The sequence below is a fragment of the Bemisia tabaci genome, chromosome 4 (assembly GCF_918797505.1).
Source record: "Bemisia tabaci chromosome 4, PGI_BMITA_v3".
NCBI lineage: Eukaryota > Metazoa > Arthropoda > Insecta > Hemiptera > Aleyrodidae > Bemisia > Bemisia tabaci.
The window spans coordinates 20,889,881-20,911,705 of NC_092796.1; the positions used below are offsets into that span (position 1 = coordinate 20,889,881).

Genomic DNA, 21,825 nt, shown 5'->3' on the forward strand with positions numbered 1-21,825 from the left:
CTCGATGCAACGTCACATTTTTTATTTTTGGTTCCCAACAAACTTCACTTGAAAAACATTGTAACTACTACAAGAACTACATGCTGTGTATCTATCTACATGACTTAAATTTACAAAGATATTAAGAAACGAAGTAACGTTAGATAATACAGATTATCTAGAGGAACAAGAATTTTGGAGTTCTCTGTCTTTTGTTCTGAGAAATTAGGTGTATAAGATTACAAATTTAATTTCACAACTTTATGAATCCAAAGTTTGACTTTCCCTAAACAACTCTCTTATACGTATGATTGAAAATAAAATAAATGTATAACATTCAGCTCTCTGTGAATTTTGCTTGTGGTCAAATCTGCACATCTTTTTAAGGGAAATTTTCCGCGCATGAGCTTTTTCCTTCTATAATTAAAATTTTAGTTTTATACTGAATTCTAGCACACGTTGCCCAAAAAAGTGAGGGTGTCTAAAGACTTGTACACAAACTCGCTACTGTCAGAGACTCTTGTTGAGAATTCAGAGGCTGATATGGTAGGGCGTACTCTATGTAGACCAAAGTCCTGTAATATTCAGAGGCCAAAGGATGGCTTGATTTTGTAAGGAAAAAGAAATAAATCATATAAATTGAGAGGTCCTTTAAAAGAATCACTTAACTTTAATGAGGGGTTTAACAGAGAATCTTTTAGTATTACAAAAATGACTACACTACGGAAATGAACAAAAAAGGATAAGTATAATAATAATTGCAGAGATCTGGGCACTAATATACCAAGATCTTGCTACTTCCTTTTCAAGTGGTCAAAAATCTAAAGAAAAAAGTACCTGACTAGCTCTAGTTTTAAAGTCAAAGATGTTCATCGTTAAAGACTTTCAGAGAAAGAAAAAACAGTACAGTAACAGTTCTCAGCCGCCTTACAAAGCAGTGTGATCTGTGATAATCAAAATATACATCAACAATAACATAGTCTTGAGCTTTTGGAGCAAAAAATAAAATGTCTGCGAAGAAAGGTACATATTATTTCATACAATTTAAGAATTATTAGAAGTAGGTAACAAACATTGAGAAAATGGCTGTCAGAAATCATTAATTTTTGGCGCTCAGAGCAACCAGCAAGACTTGGCAATCCATCGTCAAAAGTTGGTGATTGGGGCGCCAATTTTTGCCCGTTGCATGGCACGTCAAATTTAATGACTTAGTTGACAACCTGTTTCTCAAAGAAAGTTAAATGTTAAAAAAATCTTTAGATACGATAAGAACTAGTTTCAGCAAATCCTCTACTGATGCTTTTCAAAAAATACTTCAGTTATCAGTTCCCATACAAGATATTTTTTGACCCACCTCAAATGAATTTTTGGTTTAATTTTAACTCAAATAGATTAGTACATACTGATGGCTGATCAATGGGTCAACTCCTAAATTTATAGAGAACAAGATCGTATAACTCAGTACATTTATCATTAGCATAAGGCTGCCAAGGAGTACAAAATTAACTTGTTCTTCTTACTTAAATTTTTCGTTTTAAAGACATTTGAAGGGATGGAAGTCTGGAGCTGAATTACAGGGAAAAAGAGGTTATGACCAGCATTGATTTACAATTTTCAACAGAACCGTTCACTCATAATTTAGACTGAAATGAATTATCAGATGATCAAGCTTTTTAGCGATGAAGTCTCACTTCTTTTAAGTATTAAATACACAACTAAATGAAAGTCCAATATGTATGAATGGTGTTTTTTCTTTTTACTTCTTCTTTTTTCCTGCAAAAATGTATTTCTGTAAACATCTGAACATCCCAGTACTTTCTTCTATAATTCTAAAATTAAAATTTAAATTGGAAAACAATAAACATTGATAAAATCATAATAATTGAAAGAACAAAGTACCTACTATTTACATCATTATCATTAAAGTTAAATAATGAAGAGCAACACACTAACATAAACCAATTTGAAAGAAGGAAAATTATTTCTGAGGGGAGGAAAGATGAATACTTTTTACGTGGTCCTTTAATTAGGTATCAGAAAGTTTTTATGGACTACTTATCAAAACAACTCATTAACAGAAGAAGAAGTAGAAATGATGAAAAGAGAAACCACGAGCATTTTAGAAGTGAGTCTTTTCAGAAATGTCTGGTTTTTGCTTTCATAATTAATTTTTATTTCATTCCTTTTGTAACTATTTTAAAACTAGGGATAGGCAATAAAGTGTTCGCTACTTAGACAAAGTAAGCAACTTTGATACGATATTGACAATAAATTAATGAGAAATAAAGAATAACAGATCTTTCGGATCATACAAAGTTGCAATACTGACTCTGTAACCACAATTTTTAACTGAAGTAAGGGTTCTCTTTTTTCTCTCTCTTCTGTCTGTCAAAGGAAATACTTTCAGAAGATACAGCTAACTTAAATGTTCCAACTGTTGAGAATTTCAGTTCGATTCGGTGAAGTCAAGTCTTGCACCATGCGACAGATCATCCAACTGACAGTGCCAGTTAGGTGCCATCAGTTTTAGCCAATAGTGTACTGAATAAGAGGACAGTCTAGAATGGGCTGTTTTTCTTCATTTTTTTCTAATTGATGGGGACCGCCTGATGGTGTCACAAGAGAAAAATAACTTTGACATCACAACAAACAACACATGGTGAAGCAAATTTGATTTCTTCTTTTGATGGTAACAGATTTTACAAATGAAGCAACCGGAGAAAATCAGAGCTTTGATTAATCAGGGTTTCCATAATATCGTCGTTTTCAATGCCTTAACTTTGTTTATTTTTCCGGGACTCCAAAATTTCCGAATTTCCTAACCTTTGAACAAAATGTGCACTTCGATTTGTTTTCTTTTAATTAAGCTGCTGAGCCGACACACTACTCGAAAAATTTCCTGACGTTTCTGTGAGTTTTCTGACTTATCCGGGTCATTGTAAATTCCCTGATAATCAATTTTTTTCAGACCACCAGAAAACTCTGTAAATAAAATATCTTGAAACTACTCTATCATTAAATTACACCAAAAAAAGATATGGAAGAACATAAACTTTACACTCAAAAATAGAAGTATTTCATGCCCATTCAACGATTTCAACTCCTTCCCAAAAAAGGCCCTATCTACCTTAAAATTAAAACAAAAAGCGCAAGCGATCAAATTTATGGTCCCATGTAAACTGTCATCCAATCGTTGGATGATTCATCGCATTGCTAGATAATTACTTTAGAATTACCTTGCATGCACTCAAATACTCATGATTTCGCAGTCCAGGAACTTAGACAAGAATTTTTTGCTGGATTTAAACTCAACAAAAAAAATACATTTTTGGCATAATTTGCCAGGAGTGAAAATTAGGGAACAGATTAGTGGAATGATTTTCTTTCCATGTCTAAACATTTTTTAGTATTCTGGTTTGCAATGCTAATAGACACAGTATTAGGGAGATAAGATTAAATGATTGACTGCAGATTTGCAGTATTTGCAAAAAAACTTGACATTATGCTTGAAATTTCTAGAATAATGATTTTCATGGTAAATTGAAACGTCAATACAGGGTGAAAACAAAGATAAACTTAAACAAAAGCACTTCTAAGATAATTAAGCCAATTACAGGTACTGAACAACGAAGGCTCAGAGTCAGAGGCAGGTGGTGGACTTCAGAGGTCAAAGACAAAAACAGCAAAGGCAAAATAAAAGTACAGGTCATGCTCGTCTTTTAGATGGGTCCAAAGAATACAGTGGGTATGGACAGCCAAATTTATTTTACGGACGAGAGGAAGATAAAATCACAATCATCACCCGTTTTAATTGCTTTAGATCCTGAGAGTATAGGATACTAATCATCCAGCTTCAAAGGAATTGTACGGATTGGACAAAATCAATCAATAAATTAGAGTTTTGCTACGAAACTTTAGAGGTACAAAGACAATTGATTTTCTGTACAAAAATAGGAATGAGTGCATTTTCTTTTCACTTCAGTTTTCTTAGTAAATTCATAGAAACTCATTTTTTTATTAGCTGTATTATCATTTGTCAAATATCTGCCTCGTGTAATATGTTTCTATACCACCCTTAAGAACAAATTTACGGCATAAAAATATGCACTTTGATACCGCAGCGACTCCACAAAAACCTAGTTTTTGTCAAGGGAAGCCTGTAAGCATTTACCGAGTGAAACTTCAAAAGTTAAATTTAAAACTTTCCGTTAGTTTAGATGCTGTTGACAGAGTAAATTCCACATGAGCAGAAAATCGATGACAAAACTCCCATAACACGTATCTCTTTGGCAATGTTTAAGATCTCTACTCCAATTTTATTTTTATAAAGGTGAACAAATAAACTTTGTTCCTTGAAGTTTTTTTCACAATTCGCTTCACACAGAGAAGAAATATCAAGATGGTATATTAGAATTGACGTTGAGTAGTTCTGTTTTTAAAAAATAAAACATAATGGGAAGTCTACGATGTCGCAAACCAAGATACAAGGTTTGGGAGTTTCACCGTCAAAATGTTTCATCACACACTAAGCTAGATGAATAAAAATATATGGAGGCTGAAGGAATATAAAGGCAGACTCAGTAAGGACTTGAAATTTGTTTTTAAACTTTGAAATTAAATTTTATATGACATCATAGCTGAGCAGGCACATAAAAGCAGAGAAGGAAATTTTTGGCATTATTATTAATTTTTATGAGAAAATTTTACATGTGCAGCAATATTGCAACTTGCTATATTTCAGCCAAGATTAATAGTCAACTAGACTTTTGAGTCAAGAAAGATTCAAATTTTGTTAGTGGCAGAACTACGCCTCAGAAAATAAACTGAAGATTCCTTTAAATTATGGAGATGCCTGAGGAAGTATGAGAATATTCCACTCTCCTGAAACAGTGCTCTCTGAAGTCTCACAAGCCCACCAATGACAAAGGCATGAATAATGATGGGCGTTTGTAGTTGAGATAATTGAAAACTTCGGAACAATCCAACTCTCCCGCAAGTCCAGCATGAAATCACTGATTGGTCAGTATTTTGTAGTTTTATTCAAACGATCTAGCTCTTCAGTAAGGCCAAAACCACCTTATCATAACAGCATTTGGCCTTAGGGCTAATCAGTCTCAAGGCACCTCAGTACGGTACATGCATGGCTGCGCCATTACTCCTTTGCACCCTCTCGATATACAAATTATACAACAATCTATTTGGTTCATAGTAGTGGGGGTTGTCTGAAGCCGAAAGATCTGGATTGTACGAGAACTGCGGAGCAGCACTCTCATTTGATCTCGATGAGCCATTACAATTACTTATAGACAACGATACACAGTCATTGTATGCTGTGGCTTCCTGTTTCATGGGCGAGTATGAATCAACCTGTGGACACAGAGAAAAACGTTTCCAGGTTAAATACATTTACATTTCATAAAATAACGCATTTGAAAAATGTAAGAGATTGAACAGCATCTACACGAAACAGTGTTTTTCGAACTTCGAACTGCCGCAAATCTAGTATGATTCAGATTTTTAAGCATTTTAAGTGCTTGTTTGCTCGTGATGCAATTTTCAAAGCAATTATACCACGATTTTAGGTTTCAGCCCCCTTTTTGGCGAGGTTCAAAAAACTAAACTCTTTGATTTGTTTCCATTTCAACCCACAGTCCTAATTTTTGTGCAATTTCAAATTTTTATAGAGACTTTTACTGCAACATAAAATGGGTACTTGGTTTTCTACTGAGTTTGTTGATACTCTGCAATTATTTCAATGCAGCACATACAAAAAACAACGATACAGTTCAAATTTGCCCCGAAATATTTTCCCAACAGGAGGAAGTCAAGGAAGTTTTCAAGCAATTACTTTGAGTATTTTTCCCTTTAAAAAAGAAATTGTGACAGGAAGTCTGCAGCATTGCAAACCAAGATATACTTTGTTTCAGATTCACCGTAAATAAGTTAAATAAGGATGCACTTAAAATTGAAAATGGATGGGCCAAAAGAGGGAAAAAAGCTAGAACAAGGATTTCTTCCGAAAACAATCAGGCTATGATTGTCACAGGAGCGCAAAGAATTCTTCGGGGCAAAAATAGTTGCAATCTAGACCTCAAAACTCTTTCACTTCACATAAAAGTAAAAGCAATGCATGGTGCCAACAAGGCCAAAATTGAGTTGATTGTTTCTTGCAGTAATAGCAGTCACAAAATTAAATTGCTGAGTCTCCATAATAGCTGCACACCCCTTCAAAGGGATCCAGAAAGTCCTTTGCTTTCGCATGAATCAGCAAGCTTTCCCAATGCCCTTCTATCGGAGGGCTTATTGTAAGTGCAAGCCAAAGAACGTGCTTCCCAGCTTTCTTCATAAAAAAAGTCTGCTGACTTAGTGCTCAATTAGTAATGATTTAGACAGTTTTTTTCACGAAAGTCAACAAGCAAAAAAGTTTCCTGTCTATTCCCCCAAAAATATATGCTAAGGGTGTGACCTTTAAGAAATTCAGCAAAAAAAACTTGACTGCGGACACAAAAAACTTTTCGTCCTCAACTGCTTTCACAAAACCACTGTAGGAGTACATTCCAACGCTCCAACACTTCCTAGACCCTTTTCAAATCCTGGGGATTTTTTATTTCTTTTATTTATTTATTTATTTATTTAAAAATGTCTTCTTCACAAGCAGTTTGAAGGCCTGTATGATGACTCTATACCTGAAAAAGCAAGCTTTCACCAAAGCTTCAAATATATTTTTCTTAGAAAGGTTTTCCCATCAGATGAAACTATCATTAATACAGAAGCTGTCTCTTTTAAAGCTTTGATTTTTAAGGGTCTCAATGCTTCAATTACCTATGCATTCTAGAAGTCTGAATTGCTGAGAGGAAGTAAGGCTTTGGAGTGTTCTTTGGCTGGGCCCTTCTAAAAATAGATGTATCAATTTTTTTTACAAAGTGAAAGCGTTTAAAATTAATCAAAATCAACAAAGAAGCTGCAAAGTTCTTTACACTAGGTAGATTTTATTCAGTAAATTTATGAGGTTTTGGTTTCTATTAAATATTCATTAATTTGGAAAAAGGTTAGAAAATTGACATTTCGTGAATTCTTTGAATTACTTTAGTGATGATGAGCCAAAGAGATTTTCATCACCAATATCATGAAGAAATCATCAGAGAGGGATGCATCAAGATTTTTGGAAGAAAGAGAGAAGACTAAAAATGAAGGTACAAACCTGACTAGAGCAAGAGTGTTTACAAAGTGGCATCATGGAAAGACCATTGTAACTGGTACCCGCATCAATATGGAGGTTATTGATTCGCTTGGAGAGAGGAATACAATCTGGCTTATCTTCATCTTCATTTTCACGAAGTCGTTTTCTGAAAAGGAAAAAATTAAGAACTTAGACTGAATGCTTTCCTTTTGCTTGTATTAAACATTACAACCTCAAGCTGAAGCAATGAATTGTGTTAGTTTTAGATTCTTCTGACTGATTAGACATTACTCTTGCTTTTCTCCACCCAATTGAACCCTTACTAAAAGTAGGTTTCTGGTGGATTTTAGTATTTATCAAAAAAGATCGTCCAGGTTCCAGTATCATCATAGTTAGCTGACCACAAATACTTAAGCGCCAAATTTGCCCCCACTTCAGTTATTCAAACATTAATAAGAAGTATTCATAAAGATTTTGCCCATGGTACCTGTCGGATTCAAACATTGGACATAAGAGTGAGAGTGGAAGGCATGAAACAAAAAAGCGTGGAGGCGTGGCAGGTCGAGTTGAAACTATGGAATGAGGTTATCCATGTTCTTCTCAGTAATGAGACAAAGATGAGAAAAATGAGCAGTGCCATAATAAACATGAAATCATAAAAACTGTAATCATACTAAGTTTGGTTCTACTTTTGATGCAGAAGCACCGAGATTTCAGACATCAAAGCTTGCAATTGGTGGATAAAGAAACATCGATAGATTGCGTCTATCTTCAGAAAGAAACTGAGTAGATTTGGTTCTGTTTTCATGGTCAGTCTACAATTATCCCTGAAGACTTGGCCTCATTCCACATAGGAACAAACAGCCGCTACAAAGAGTTTGGATCACACTCTAAATCATTTCCCGCATGAATTTAAACTTCGAAACAAATGGTTGATTTGGTTATTGACGGCAAATATTTTGTTCTAACGGATGTAAATAATAGACTTCACACGGATCGCAAAAACAGCTGATCAATCTCATTCTTTATTACGGCAGTTGTTTAACCTATCGTGAGATAGATCACCAAAACCAATATGTATCGGTGAGACTAGCAATTATGAGTGAATCTTACCTATTAGCAAAAATATTTGTCATTCTGAAATACTCGAGAGCAAAGAGGAATCAGCTAATTTTGAAACAGGTCAAGCACTCAACAATGAGAGGAGTTTGATAGGTCTGCCTGATTATCTGGAATCATAATGGTATGTGGTAAACAGAATACACTGATGACAGCTAAATTCTTACACAATACTTTCAGAGGGTAACAGGACACACTGATAAAGTGATGGGTATATTTTAGCAACGAGATTATTTACAAAATTGTATCTTCAAATGAGCAAATTGAGCGAGCCTCAATAAGTGAGAATAGGAGATGATAAGGGGAGGAAAATTTACGCACTTCTTCACTTACGTAGTAAGCAATGAACATAAAAGGAAATTTTCGATTGAGCGTTTTTGCAGGCAAAGACCCCCTACGAATGAGCAGGCGATCACAGAGCGGGAGTAGCTGGTGGAGCGTGCATGAAGCTCGCTCGGACTCCATGATTATATACTCTGTTGCTCTCTCCTCTCCTCTACTCTTTGCAATCACATAATGGCGCCAAGCACAAATTTCACTCTCGGAGAAAAATTAAACTGCTCAGCTCAGGGAATTGACCTTTTTGATCGGGATTAAATTTCTAAAAGAGTTCAAACCAAGTACTAACCTGGGCAATTCTCAAAATTCTTTGGCAAGACATTTTTCTGATATAATTTAAGGATTACCTAAGGAGGGAAAATCTTTAGCATATCTGGAGAAATCACAAGCTTGTGTGGGGGCCCCGCAGCGTTCTGAGGCATTGAAATCAAATTCTAAACGTACCTACTTACATTTTGAATTTTGATGGAAAATAAGGGGGGGGGGGGAGGGGCTTCATTTATATCTGAGCCATGGGGATGCCAGATGATGAGGGATGAGTTTGAGGATTTTTGCGCTCAGCAGAGATGTTTTCAGGAGCATTGGGGGAACTAGTTAGGAGGAGGGGGGAGAAATATTACCCTCTCCTGACTTCAAGAAATATGAGGGCTTTTGCTAAGTTAGCTGTGTTGCTAGACTTTCATTGTGGAATTTGTAATTCTACCAAAAATATTTCCATGTGAAGATGAACCATCAAGCTAAAAATTTAACTCAGCATTCGCACAAATTTATAAATTTTTTTTGTGGCACAATGGTACAACTTCTGGGAAACATCCTGTTAAAGGTAACGAGGCACTTAGCATATTTCTTGAAAAATTTGCTAAAAAAATATCTTTGCACATTTCTGCTTTTGATAACTTATACCTACAAAAGTACATAACGATCCAAAAAGTGGTGAATTTTACCAGTCAGGCATCAAGGGGTGAAATATGGGAGCATAAATATAGCATTAGGTACCTAAGATGACATTTGAATCAGTGAGTTCGAAAATACACCAACTCGGAAAAAAAAATTTTCAGGAAACACCTAAAACTTCGCAGCGGGCGAAGAAGTTAGTTTAAGAAAAACTTTTTTGGTGCCAAAGGACGTAAGAAGTACTTACTCTAGAGACTTTAACGCACCAAGTTTCAGATACTGATTTTTCATAGTCTGCCCTGAAAAATTTATATTTTTTGACCTGAATAACGCTTGAATATTTATATAACTTGTTGGCACAAGGTATACTGAACCGAAAAAATAAAACGCATCGGATAGTCGCCCGTTTCCCTTGATTGGCCAAAATTGGTATTTCCATCCCTGGTAAAAAAGACGACTACGCTGCGACTATGCTGCGAATACATAGCATAGCCGTGTGCATATGTAAGAAGTCGCAGTGTAGTCACATGGTTGTCAAGGGTAGTCATCAGTAGGCGCAGTGTATTCGCAAGGTAGTTGCAAGGTGGTCACCGGTTAGTAGTCGCCATGAATGTGTAGTTGCAGAGCAATAGTGGGTATCCGCAAGCATAGGTGCATATGTTTATGTACCTACATTTACCCGCTAGACATGTGACTACACAACTCTGGGACACTTAGTTGTGCAACTACATATTAACATCACCTTTACATTATGCCTCAGACTATGATTTAATTACAGCATACCGATGGTGAAACTGCCACACCAGCCAGATAGCACCCAATGTTCTGAGAATATTCCAACAATGTTCCTACATTTTGAGCAGCATTTTAATAATCAGAGAATATTCTGTATCAGCAGCTAAACTCAGAATATTCTCAGAATGTTCATCATCTTCCACTACGCATGTGTAGGAGAATCCTCCAGCTACATTTGCATCATGCAAGGTAACAACGGATGACGTATGTTATGCGAACATGCTCAATAAAATAGAAAATGAACAAAAACCACTCACCAACTAGCTCGAATCAGTAATCCACTGGGTCAGGAAAATCCACTTGACAACAATTAATCCAAATTTCCAATTAGAACTGGTGTAAGTACACAGAGAAACACTTGAAAACACTATGGGTGCATTGTAAAAAAAAATCTTAAGCACTCTTTAGCGTAAGTGAAAATTAGCACCATGATTTAATAGCTGATCAATACAGAACAGCACTCTCAGAAAAGCTCTGACACAACACCATTTTTCAGTTTATTTTTACTTCTAGGAGAAAAATGCATTTTTCAAAAGATCCGACATCATCGGCCATCGCTCGTCAGCAATGAATGAGATAAAAATAAAGCTTAAATAATTTCACAATTTACTCCGATCATTGATGATATTAAGGTAGCCATTGATTCTCTACCCGACGTCCTTATCACATATAACAAGGAAGGTCAAGAGCACAGAGCAAATGGCACTAAGCAGCGCGATGCACATGTGATATCGCAAGTTCCGGAAGTGTCGATCTGCAAAAATACAAAGCGAGAAACAGATCATCATATTGATCCACCTACAATTAATGACCGTCAATAGAGACAGACATTCAAATACGTTATAATAAATAAGCCACCATTTGTTAACAGAACAAAGTTTTCGTGAGAGTGAGACCCTTCCGTCTGGAGGGACGAGGACCTTCCTTGGACCTTTCCTTCCGAGAAACACTTAAAAATGGACCACTTTACTACTTACAGGTCTGAGCTGCTGAATGAATTACATTACACCAGTCAATAAAATTTTAAACTCACGCCCTCACGTCGAATGTTGACGGATGACCTGATCTATCGCTGAATATACATAAGTAGGATGAGAAGTTGGCACATCTGAAAAGCTGAGCGGTCATTTTTGTTTCAGCTCTAGTAGTATTTTAAAATTTAACAACTATCTGTTGCCTTAAAAGGGAAGAAATAAGTGCAACACCAGTGCACCACTGCAAATGTGCGATTTGTCAAATTTCTAGGGATGAGGTGTTTCAAGTTTTCGCTAATAAATTAGCCAGCCAATTCAAGAAAATGACAGAGGATACGCAGTGAGGATGCCTTTCTGTAAGTCAGTATATTGAACGGACGGGTGAAAGAACTGTTGTCTCACAGTAGCTAGGTAACAGTCGGCAAACTATTTGGGCAAGTAGAGAGTTCTCAATTTTTAATTTGAATACTTGGAATCAATAGATGCCATTAGACTGAATTGAAGTACGCAAGGGTGTGATGATGAAAAATTACTTACTGATTGTGCCAATTTTTGAGTAAAAGGACTAAAAGGAAAAAGGTAGAACCAGTAGAGCTCTTTGGAACAAATGTGGGAGATAAACATTAATATTAACAAAACATAACATAACCTAACACTTGTCAAGGTGTTCCTGGTGTTCCTGGAATAATCGTTCCTTGCCGATACTGCAAGGGACGTATATATTTATCAAAATAATTATCAAAGAGAATTATCAGCAGAATAATTCAAAGCAGGGATTAAAGTACAAAAACTGGCATTCTTAAATGCTTTTAGAGGCTGATTTTCATTTTCATACGAAACCCGGATGAAAAGTCAACAGTTGGAACGGTCCACCGCCCAACTATCCGGTATCCAACTTGGAACACTAAATTCAAATTCATTTCAAATTTCAATTCACCAAGCCGACCCGACCCGTACGCAACGGTTACGGTCGACCATGCCGTTACTTTGAAAATGAAATAATTAATCCAATATTTGATCTCCTTAGTTGTTTTCGTGATTCGTATCATCGGCATCCACCTCACTGTACCTAACTTCATCAAACACAGGTAAATACTCTCCCTTCTCCTTCCACCTTTAAACTCGGGACGACGGACACACGAATGAGCCTGTCACCGATTGTCAAGCAACTGATAAAGTAACTTGAGTTGAATTTGCTTTCCCGATTTACGATTCAGTCGATTTAGGTATTCTAACTAGCAAGGTAATTGTGAATTCTATTTTCTCTGTCTGTGTATGCATTTACTACCATGTGCTATTCCTAACTGCAGTTGCAGGCTCTACTTCAAGTCGTAAAGTTTTGTTGCACCCACTTCATCTCCTGTAGGACATCTGGCAGTTATCTAATTTTAATAATATCTAGTACCACTAGAGTTGAAATAAGTATGAACCCCTCAACTTTTCAGATGTGCCAACTTCCCATCCTACTTATGTATATTCAGCGATAGATCAGGTCATCCGTCAACATTCGACGGTGAGGGCGTGAGTTTAAAATTTTATTGACTGGTGTAATGTAATTCATTCAGCAGCTCAGACCTGTAAGTAGTAAAGTGGTCCATTTTTAAGTGTTTCTCGGAAGGAAAGGTCCAAGGAAGGTCCTCGTCCCTCCAGACGGAAGGGTCTTACTCTCACGAAAACTTTGTTCTGTTAACAAATGGTGGCTTATTTATTATAACGTATTTGAATGTCTGTCTCTATTGACGGTCATTAATTGTAGGTGGATCAATATGATGATCTGTTTCTCGCTTTGTATTTTTGCAGATCGACACTTCCGGAACTTGCGATATCACATGTGCATCGCGCTGCTTAGTGCCATTTGCTCTGTGCTCTTGACCTTCCTTGTTATGTGTGATAAGGACGTCGGGTAGAGAATCAATGGCTACCTTAATATCATCAATGATCGGAGTAAATTGTGAAATTATTTAAGCTTTATTTTTATCTCATTCATTGCTGACGAGCGATGGCCGATGATGTCGGATCTTTTGAAAAATGCATTTTTCTCCTAGAAGTAAAAATAAACTGAAAAATGGTGTTGTGTCAGTGCTTTTCTGAGAGTGCTGTTCTGTATTGATCAGCTATTAAATCATGGTGCTAATTTTTCACTTACGCTAAAGAGTGCTTAAGATTTTTTTTACAATGTACCCATAGTGTTTTCAAGTGTTTCTCTGTACTTACACCAGTTCTAATTGGAAATTTGGATTAATTGTTGTCAAGTGGATTTTCCTGACCCAGTGGATTACTGATTCGAGCAAGTTGGTGAGTGGTTTTTGTTCATTTTCTATTTTATTGAACATGTTTGCATGACATATGCACTCCACAAGTTGGGTAGTCGCCAAGACAACCTCTGTGATTAGGAGGGTACGTAGTGGGAACACCCACAGGTAGTTGCACGGCTACATCTAGGTAGTCGCACAGCTACATCCAGGTAGTCGCACGGCTACATCCAGGCAGTCGCACGGCCACATCTAGGTAGTCGCACGACTACATCTAGGTAGTCGCACGGCTACCTACACCGGTTCCATTTATGTACCCTCCTAGTCGCAGGGGTAGTCGTCTTTTTTACCAGGGCAATAAAATTCTTCGATTCTTCCCTTTTCCCGTCGCCGTTTCGAGCACTTCCGATTGCAATTTCGAAATATCCTTTTGCGTGCAGATGCTTCTACTTATCCATAAGTGTTACTAAACCGTAAAAAAGTGAAAATCGAAAAAAACCCGTGTTGGAGTGTTTCCGAACTCACTGATTCATTTTACATTATTGGAAACATGATTATGTGGATGGATAAGGTGGGGAGACGGCAGACGATAGGATGGGTTAGAGTAGGTATTGGTTAGAAAGTGCTCGAACTGCTCTGAGTTCCCGTCGCGCCACGCAGCCATCTTGCCTGCTCATTCCGAGGGGGTCTTTGCCTGCAAAAAGTAAACATCGAAATGTTCAATGCAGCATTCTAAAAAGATAAAATGATAATGAGCAAAAACAAAACAACAACAAAGACTACTCCGGACCTCCGGACCTAGCGCTTGATTCCGGAATGTCACTCCGGAACTTATTTAGCCAGTCAGGTTCCAAGAGGACCTATGGCGGCATTTTTGAAATATTGAATATTTACCAGGAAATTTTCTGATTTTAATTGTGCAAGCGTATTTAAAAATACAAAATTTTGTCGGGCAGATGGAGTAAGCCCAAATATGGAAAGTGAAATTTCTTGAGATTCCACATGATCTTTGCCTGAGCTGAAAAATAGACTCACATACTATAAAAGATGAGATGAATTTTTTATAGTTGCACATTTTGGATCTTTTAAGTCCACTTTTATTGCAAAAATTGAAAGTAAATCAGTGACAATATCAATAACAATGTATAAGCGTTTAAGGGAATCCAGCACAAGCTTTGTTTTGTTTTCTTCAAAGAAAATAATAAAGCCATTGATATTAATTACCTGAGCCTTTTTTCTAATTCATCTAAGCAATAAAGGGAGGATCAGTTTTGGTAATGAGGCTCCCCATTTTTTCATGTCCTTGAATCACAAAAGTAATCAAGTAATCAAGCCAAGTTTAATCTCCTCACCTCAACTCCACTTATCCCTGACTCTATTGAAAAACATAATGGAGTAGGTAAGTCAGCTCAATGAAGCTTGCGAGAGAGGGAAAAGGTAATATAGATGTTTAGGTATAACCTGTGCGACCATACTTACGTAATCCATATGAAAAACTATCGTGCTTTTCATAATATTATTATTCAATCTTACAAAAGAAATGACCAAACTTTATGGATACTTTTTTTTTTCAAAGTTTTCTCAATGGGTAAGTATAAAATACTTTAGTTTATTTATTGGTCCTCTGTGAGCAGAGCATCTATGCTATAAAATTTGAGCAAACAACTTTGAGCGATCCAACTGATGTACTAGTTATTTGTCGATGAAAATAATAAAGGTGCACAAATATTTTTGTTTTTCGTGCAGTTTCTATTTAAGTGTTGCATTTGAAGATTACTCAACTCAGAAAAACTAAACTTTACACAGTAACAAAAGCTGAGTGAGGGTCGTAAGAATCAACAGGGAGAAAAAAAACTGTTACGCATGTAGGGGTATCTATTTAGGGCCTTTGTAATAATTCATTGTTTGGAACGAAGAATATATCAGGAGGAAGCAAAAAATAAACCATTTTAAGATGCAGAATTGAGAGAGAGAGAAATTCCAAGGGCATTGGTTTTTTACCAGAGAAAATCTCTGGTAAGAAATGACTTTTGATCCCTTTTCCTTACTGTAAAATTTCCCAAATTTGTGTAGGTATGGAGAGTTTTGAAAATCAAATTGAAGAAATGCAGAAATGAGGGAGTAATAAGGGCGCAGCAATGATCCTTAGTAATTTTCAAACATAAGATAGCACAAAATATTAAACAAATTTATTTACAGCATAACAAAAATTGACAACAGCCATAGTCTTCAATATAAATGAGTTTAAACAAATTAAAAAAACATTTTCTGAAAAAAAATCCTAATGAGTAATAATTTTTCCTTAAAATAAAATTGTACTGTTCTGGAATTGAGTTATTTATAAAAAAAAGAACATAATAACTTTGCGAACTTGTTAAATATATCTATTAGGCTAAATGAAGGCACAGAGGAAGTTGGCCAGTAAGATAAGTAAGTTGTTAATCATCGAAATAGTGAAAGAAAAAGACTATGATTAAAACTCGAAAATAACATGTAGGTGTAGCATCAATGCTGTATCTCTTAGACAACATTAGTCATATTCGGTGGAAAAGGCAAACTTCATTATGAAGATAATGGAAACTTTAATTTGCTAAAAAGGAACAAACATGACACATACATTCATATTGATTATCCATAACTGCGAAAGAGAAATTCCAAGAGCATTGGTCCAAACACTTGGACACCTTTTTCTGTTAACTTTTCAAACTTACTGAATCAAGTTAAGAATTTGAAATAGGGTATTGATGAAATGCAGAAATGAATTGGTTACGAACACATTTTTTTACAACACGACTAAAATTGGAAGCAGCAATAATTTTTGATGTGTATACGCTTTAGAAAAATTAATAAAATTTTTCTCCAAAAAACCCTTCTGAGTGATGAGTTTCTTGTACAATTATTTTGTTGTTTTTTAATAAACTTTTACCAAAAATCAAAAAAAAGAATATAGTAATAACTTTTGGACCAGATAAGAAGTTTATTTGCTAGGCCAAATAAAGAAAATCAGTAGGTAAAATATATTATCAAAAATTGAAAAAGAGAAAGAAAATGACTTTACTTAAATTTCAAAAATTATAAATTGTTTCAGGTGTAGCATCAGTCTTAGAATCTCTGAGACAGCATTTATGATGTTTAATAAAAAAGGGATGATTTATTTCGAAGACTCATATAAAAACTTTACTTTACCAAAAAGGGACTACATATTATTACATGCATCCATAATTTTAAGACCACAAATACTTTGAAAATAACTGGATGATAATACTGAATCAAAACAAAGGGGAATTAAAAACAAATTCTGACGGAAAGAAAAAATTGTGAGGGTGGGGGGAAAACTAAGATTTTTTGAAATTGAGTCTCAAGATTTGTGCGAACATAGTAAGATTTTCATTGCACTTTCATTCCGTGCACTAAGAAGTCTGCGTTATCAGCAGGATCTAAGGGTGCAACATAAGTCGCAACCCACTGAGCAACCATTCGATTTCCAGGTGCTCTGACAGCTATAAAGCGCACTCTGTCTCCTGAAATCAGAGAATCATAAATGAAATCATACTGAAAGATGGCACAAAACTTTGTCTGATCATGACTGGTTGCAGATTAGCAAAAAGTAATTAAGTAAGTTCCAGATCCGAATTCGTCCATCTTATATTGAAACAAATTTGAAAAAACACTATCTGACATCATCCATCTCAGTAGTATATGGCATGTATTCCCATTGGATAATGCACTTATGAATCAACAATGCTCACATTTTTACTGGTTGGATATACTGCTGTGCTAAGGAAGAACGCTGCATGAGCCTTTGTGCATTGTTACATTTCCTTTGATAAATCACGAAAATTTAGGAAAACCTGAGAAAATATTTTGTCCGATTTTTCAGAGAATTTTCTTTGCAATGTGCCATAAAGTATCTGAAATTTTCAAGCGAAGATGTTCATAATTATTCTCAAAAATGAATATATCAAGGGGGGGGGGGGAATTTGGCAATGTGCGCATGATCATAACTTGGGCCATTGACTTGTTTTTAATTTGTCTTTGCAGTTATAGTTTAGGGAAATTAGAATTTTTCCAGGATAGAACTTCTGGTTATATGGCACATTTAAAGAGCATTCAAATAGTTGTTGATTTTCAGTTAAAGTGTAATCAGTATGGTCTCGGACTCTGAAATATTGGTCAATTTAGCAAATGCGTAATTTTTACCTTTGATTGAAATTCTCTGAAAAAAAGGGGAGGGTTAGGAGAGTAAATCCCAAGATCCCGATTAGGTTTGAAGGGAAATTGTTTTTGCACCCATGGTGACACGGTCACATTGGCAGAGCTGTGAGCAAAATTGCAAGATATGTTGATTCCAGATTAAGACCAGTAAAACGAAGTTTAGGGCCTACCTCAATGGCATGAGCTTGCAGCATGCATGTGCATTTTTACTCATTGTTGGCAATCTTTCTAAATTTTTTTGAGGCACAATTCATTCCATCATTGCCAAATGCCCAGTCAAAACAAAAATTTTTTTTTAGGAAGATTGTGCTTCTCTTCAATTCACAGCACACAGCAAAAATAACAGAAAATACAAATGCAACATATTGATAGCATATATTGACATACTTACGCTCTTTAAATATATCTCTTAAATCTGTGTTTGCAAAATTAGTGTCACCCATGTAACAAATAGAACTGCTGAAAAGAACTGTTTGGAAAACCTTTGGTGCAACTTCTCCCAAGAGTAAACCATTTTCATGATTTAAGAGGCACATGATGAGGCCCTCAGCAAACAAAAATAAATTGTATGGATAGTGGGCCAGCTGAAAAAAACCAAAGGCATTTATACGCCGTTAATAAAAAAACCAATAACTGTAAGTAACTTTCACCAGCCATGATTTTAAATAGAGCTAAGCAGCTACAAGAAAATGAAGTTATTTGCATTAGAATTCAAATTCATTTGCATATACTAGAAAGTGCTATTTGAACTACCTCTACTCGTGAGATTCGATAAAGCTTTGATGAATTTTAGGTCAAACTGATATGCTTCAGGGATAGTTCTGAGCATAACCTTACCACAAGTGAAATTTTGCCTTTACATAAAAACAGATCAATTTCATGTGCCACAAATCGATGGTCAAAGTGCATAACTAAGTACTCATCTCCATTGTGAAGTATCAAAATATCCGTTCATATTTTATTTTTTTAAGAAGAGAACCACATATAGGTTGAAATTTTGATTGAATGTTCTACCGACAGAGAAGAAAAATCAGGGAAATTTTAAAGAAATAACATTAATAGTTTTCCAAAGAAAAAATAAAGTACAACAGAAAGTCTGCAACATTGCGAACAGAGATGCAAGGTTTCACACTTTGGCCATCGAAATACATTATTTTAAAAACCATACATAATAAAATACAGTATTCCTCTTGTGTCTGCAAAGTAGCTTTAGAGATTTGGGTTCTTTTCTGTGTTGAGGTGAGCTTTGACCAGTTTTGTAAAAAATAAACTGCCTATTATTAGTGGAAATATTTCCTTGCTGTTAGCTCACAGTGAGCTTGTCAAAAACAGCAGTGCACTAACTGAGCTAAGTACCTAGTTTGTAAAAGTCAAAGACCGGAGGTAAAAGTGCACAGCAATGTTGCAGAAGAGAATCTAACCTGCCATCTATTTTTTGATGATGTTTCACAAATGTACACAAGAAAACTAACCTCTTGGGTGATCTCCGAGAAAGTTACAGCCTTTTTTTTTTCATCATAGTAGGCTGGTTTCTTGCCTCGCCACACACAAACTGCGAACCATGAGCAATGTTGATCATTAGTTGATGGAATCACAGGTACTGCATCACAGAAAAAATAGTCACTTTCTGTCATAACTTGGAGCAAGCTACCGTTGACTCTTTTCTTCCCAATGTACAGTTTACTTGCCAACATGAGAACAGATTCTTCTTTTCCTGCAAAAAAAATTCAAAGAGTAAGCAACTACACTAGGTATCAGGTAAGTTTCCATTTTAAAAAAAAAAAATGAGGACATTCAAATATGTGTAACAAAGTCAGCTAGCTGCATCTATATAATTTTTTGATGCAAAAAAGCGAATTTGCTTAGCACTGAAAGGAAAAATCATGAAAGTTTTTAAGAATTGACAAGAGTAGTTCTCCGTTTAACAAATAAAGTATAGCAGGAAGTCTGCAACATTGCAAACAGAGATAAATGGTATAGGAGTTTCAGCATCCATATAAAATCTGCTAAAATTTGCAAGGAAGGAAACCCTTTTTCTACGTAAAAAGTGCGTACCTAAAGAAGTCTTGCAGAGCCACCATAGATTTTTAATGATTTATTTATCGCTTCTTTTGTAACATGTTAAGTATTATAGTTGAATGTTGGAGTTTTTTTTGCCAACGTGCGTTAAAAAATTCAGCATAAAGCTGAAAATCTCAATACAGAGGGACAAGTTTTTAACGCACGTTGGCAAAAAAAACTCCAACATTCTGTCGTTGAGTGCGTCTACCGCAATCAGTTTGTATTATAGTTGAGTTGATTTTTCGAGAGTTTCATTAACCTTTTTTTCCTTACGTGGAGTATCACAAACAACTGCACACTCCTCGTTTCTGAGCTTACAGTGAGAGCGCTCGATTGAGATGCAATTTGCACAGAGCTCTGGGTTGAACTTCCAGCTGTAAAACGCTACATGGTATGGCTCTCTGAGTAAAAAATTGCTTTTGTTGCAGAATTTTTAAGATGATGTGTCAGAAGGGTCCTTGGCGTTTTTCCACCAATACTTTCTCAATAAAAATTATCAAAGCAGAAAACGAAAAAAATCAAAACTTGTACAGAAAAAAGGAATGCAATAGAATGAAGTTTTTCAAAAGAGTGCAATTGTAAAACCGCAACAGTGAGTAGGTCCTCGTGTATGTCTTGTTACGACTTACATTGTTGTCTTTAATTTTTCAAGCAGTTACCTTACGTTGTTTTATATATATATATTCCAAAGGCATGTAACTCCCCCACACAAGCTTCAGATTTTGGGGGAGGAACTACTGTTTTACGGCATTTTTGTATGTACTCTTTTTGAATAAATTTCTAATTCTAAGTAATTCTAATCAGTATTAAACAAACAAACAAACCCTCTTCATTCTTGTAGATGAGAATAGCAAGCTTCTTTGAAATTTCATTGACAGTGACATAAGCATTTGTCAACCCTGGTCGCACAATGTTTGGGAAGCCGAAAGTGGGATATCCTATGTCACCTTCCTCCATTCGCCATGCTCTTAGGATGCATAGTGGAGTTCTAGATAAAAAGAAACAGGGATCAAGTAAAACACATGGAGATGCAAAATTAAAGGATTCAACAGAGATAGGAGTAAATTCTTAATAATTGCTTTTATCTCCTGAGTTAGGACAAATTCAACAGATTTTCACAGTCTTGAAGAATGATTATTTTGGTGACAAGAATCTTTTAAGGGGAGTAAGTGAGTAAAATTACTGATGATACCAGTGTCTATATCGTTGAACAGTACTATGAAAAAGAGAGTGGTGTTCTCCTTAGAGCTTAATAGGCACTCCTGTAATATGTCAGTACTTTTCTACAGTTTTATTGAACTGAAACTCTATGGACTTGACGTGGGTTCTTGATAGACTTCCAGATTTGGTATTGCATTTTCCTCAGGTACATAAAATAGAATCAGGACCGAATAACTTACCCACCAGGAGTTGCTGCTCCGGGACTAGTGCAAACGAACTTGATCTTACTTCCAACATGGACACAGTCTGAAATGAACTTAGCGTTCACAGGCCTACAACCAATTTGAAGTTTATCTTTTGCCAGGGTTCCAATTTTTTGAGTGTTATTCCATTTAAAACTGACTTCTGCTTCATTGGAAGAGATGATTTTTTCAACTTTCCCTACAATTTCATGCAAATATCCATTCAAGCTCATGACTGAGATTATTTATAAAACTAGGGAATGGGTAAGATGAGATGATTAAGGTGCGATAATACCAAGAAGGACGCAGCGCCAATGTAAAAACACCTACTCTCTAATTTCAGGAAGAGATAACTACAGAACTAGTCTCGAGAAATAAAAAGCTCTGCCGACAATTACATTCTCATATTCACAAAACATTTCCATCCAAAGCAATAAGAAATTTCAAAGACGTTTCTTTCACTTGGTCAACTTGTTGTTCACATTGGTTTGTTTACATACCAATTACTGTCCTGCAGTGATTCAGCAACGTTGATGCGGCTAACGGATTTCACCCTGTCACTGAAGACCGGTGGTTGTTGAGTTCGTTACGTTACTGGAGAAGAGGTTATGTTT

At 35.8% G+C, this 21,825-nt stretch overlaps 2 protein-coding genes across 2 annotated transcripts; both read right to left on the minus strand.

Moving 5' to 3' along the window:
* Positions 1-626: 626 nt before the first annotated feature.
* On the minus strand, positions 627-8,638 carry LOC109035421 (uncharacterized). Its single transcript, XM_019049048.2, has 3 exons — positions 8,273-8,638; positions 7,181-7,325; positions 627-5,346 (listed from the first exon to the last, which is right to left on the minus strand). The coding sequence occupies exons 1-3, from the start codon at positions 8,293-8,295 to the stop codon at positions 5,104-5,106; spliced, it is 411 nt and encodes a 136-aa protein (XP_018904593.1). The 5' UTR covers positions 8,296-8,638; the 3' UTR covers positions 627-5,103.
* A 7,061-nt stretch (positions 8,639-15,699) lies between these two features.
* On the minus strand, positions 15,700-21,677 carry LOC109035416 (uncharacterized). Its single transcript, XM_019049038.2, has 5 exons — positions 21,209-21,677; positions 20,633-20,796; positions 19,220-19,461; positions 18,139-18,331; positions 15,700-17,053 (listed from the first exon to the last, which is right to left on the minus strand). Exons 1-5 carry the CDS (start codon positions 21,442-21,444, stop codon positions 16,920-16,922), a joined length of 969 nt encoding a protein of 322 aa, XP_018904583.2. The 5' UTR covers positions 21,445-21,677; the 3' UTR covers positions 15,700-16,919.
* Between the last annotated feature and the right edge of the window lie 148 nt (positions 21,678-21,825).

What these genes read in the sequence shown, in the direction of transcription:
- LOC109035416 (XM_019049038.2), bottom strand. Translation starts at nt 21,444, where the DNA reads ATGAGCTTGAATGGATATTTGCATGAAATTGTAGGGAAAGTTGAAAAA. An exon ending in GGAGCAGCAACTCCTGGTGG is followed by an intron (nt 20,797 to 21,208) that starts GTAAGTTATTCG and finishes CTTTTTATCTAG; the next exon opens with AACTCCACTATGCATCCTAA. An exon ending in CATCTACAAGAATGAAGAGG is followed by an intron (nt 19,462 to 20,632) that starts GTTTGTTTGTTT and finishes TTTTTTTTGCAG; the next exon opens with GAAAAGAAGAATCTGTTCTC.
- LOC109035421 (XM_019049048.2), bottom strand. Translation starts at nt 8,295, where the DNA reads ATGACAAATATTTTTGCTAATAG. An exon ending in ACAAATATTTTTGCTAATAG is followed by an intron (nt 7,326 to 8,272) that starts GTAAGATTCACT and finishes TTTCCTTTTCAG; the next exon opens with AAAACGACTTCGTGAAAATG. An exon ending in AACACTCTTGCTCTAGTCAG is followed by an intron (nt 5,347 to 7,180) that starts GTTTGTACCTTC and finishes CTGTGTCCACAG; the next exon opens with GTTGATTCATACTCGCCCAT.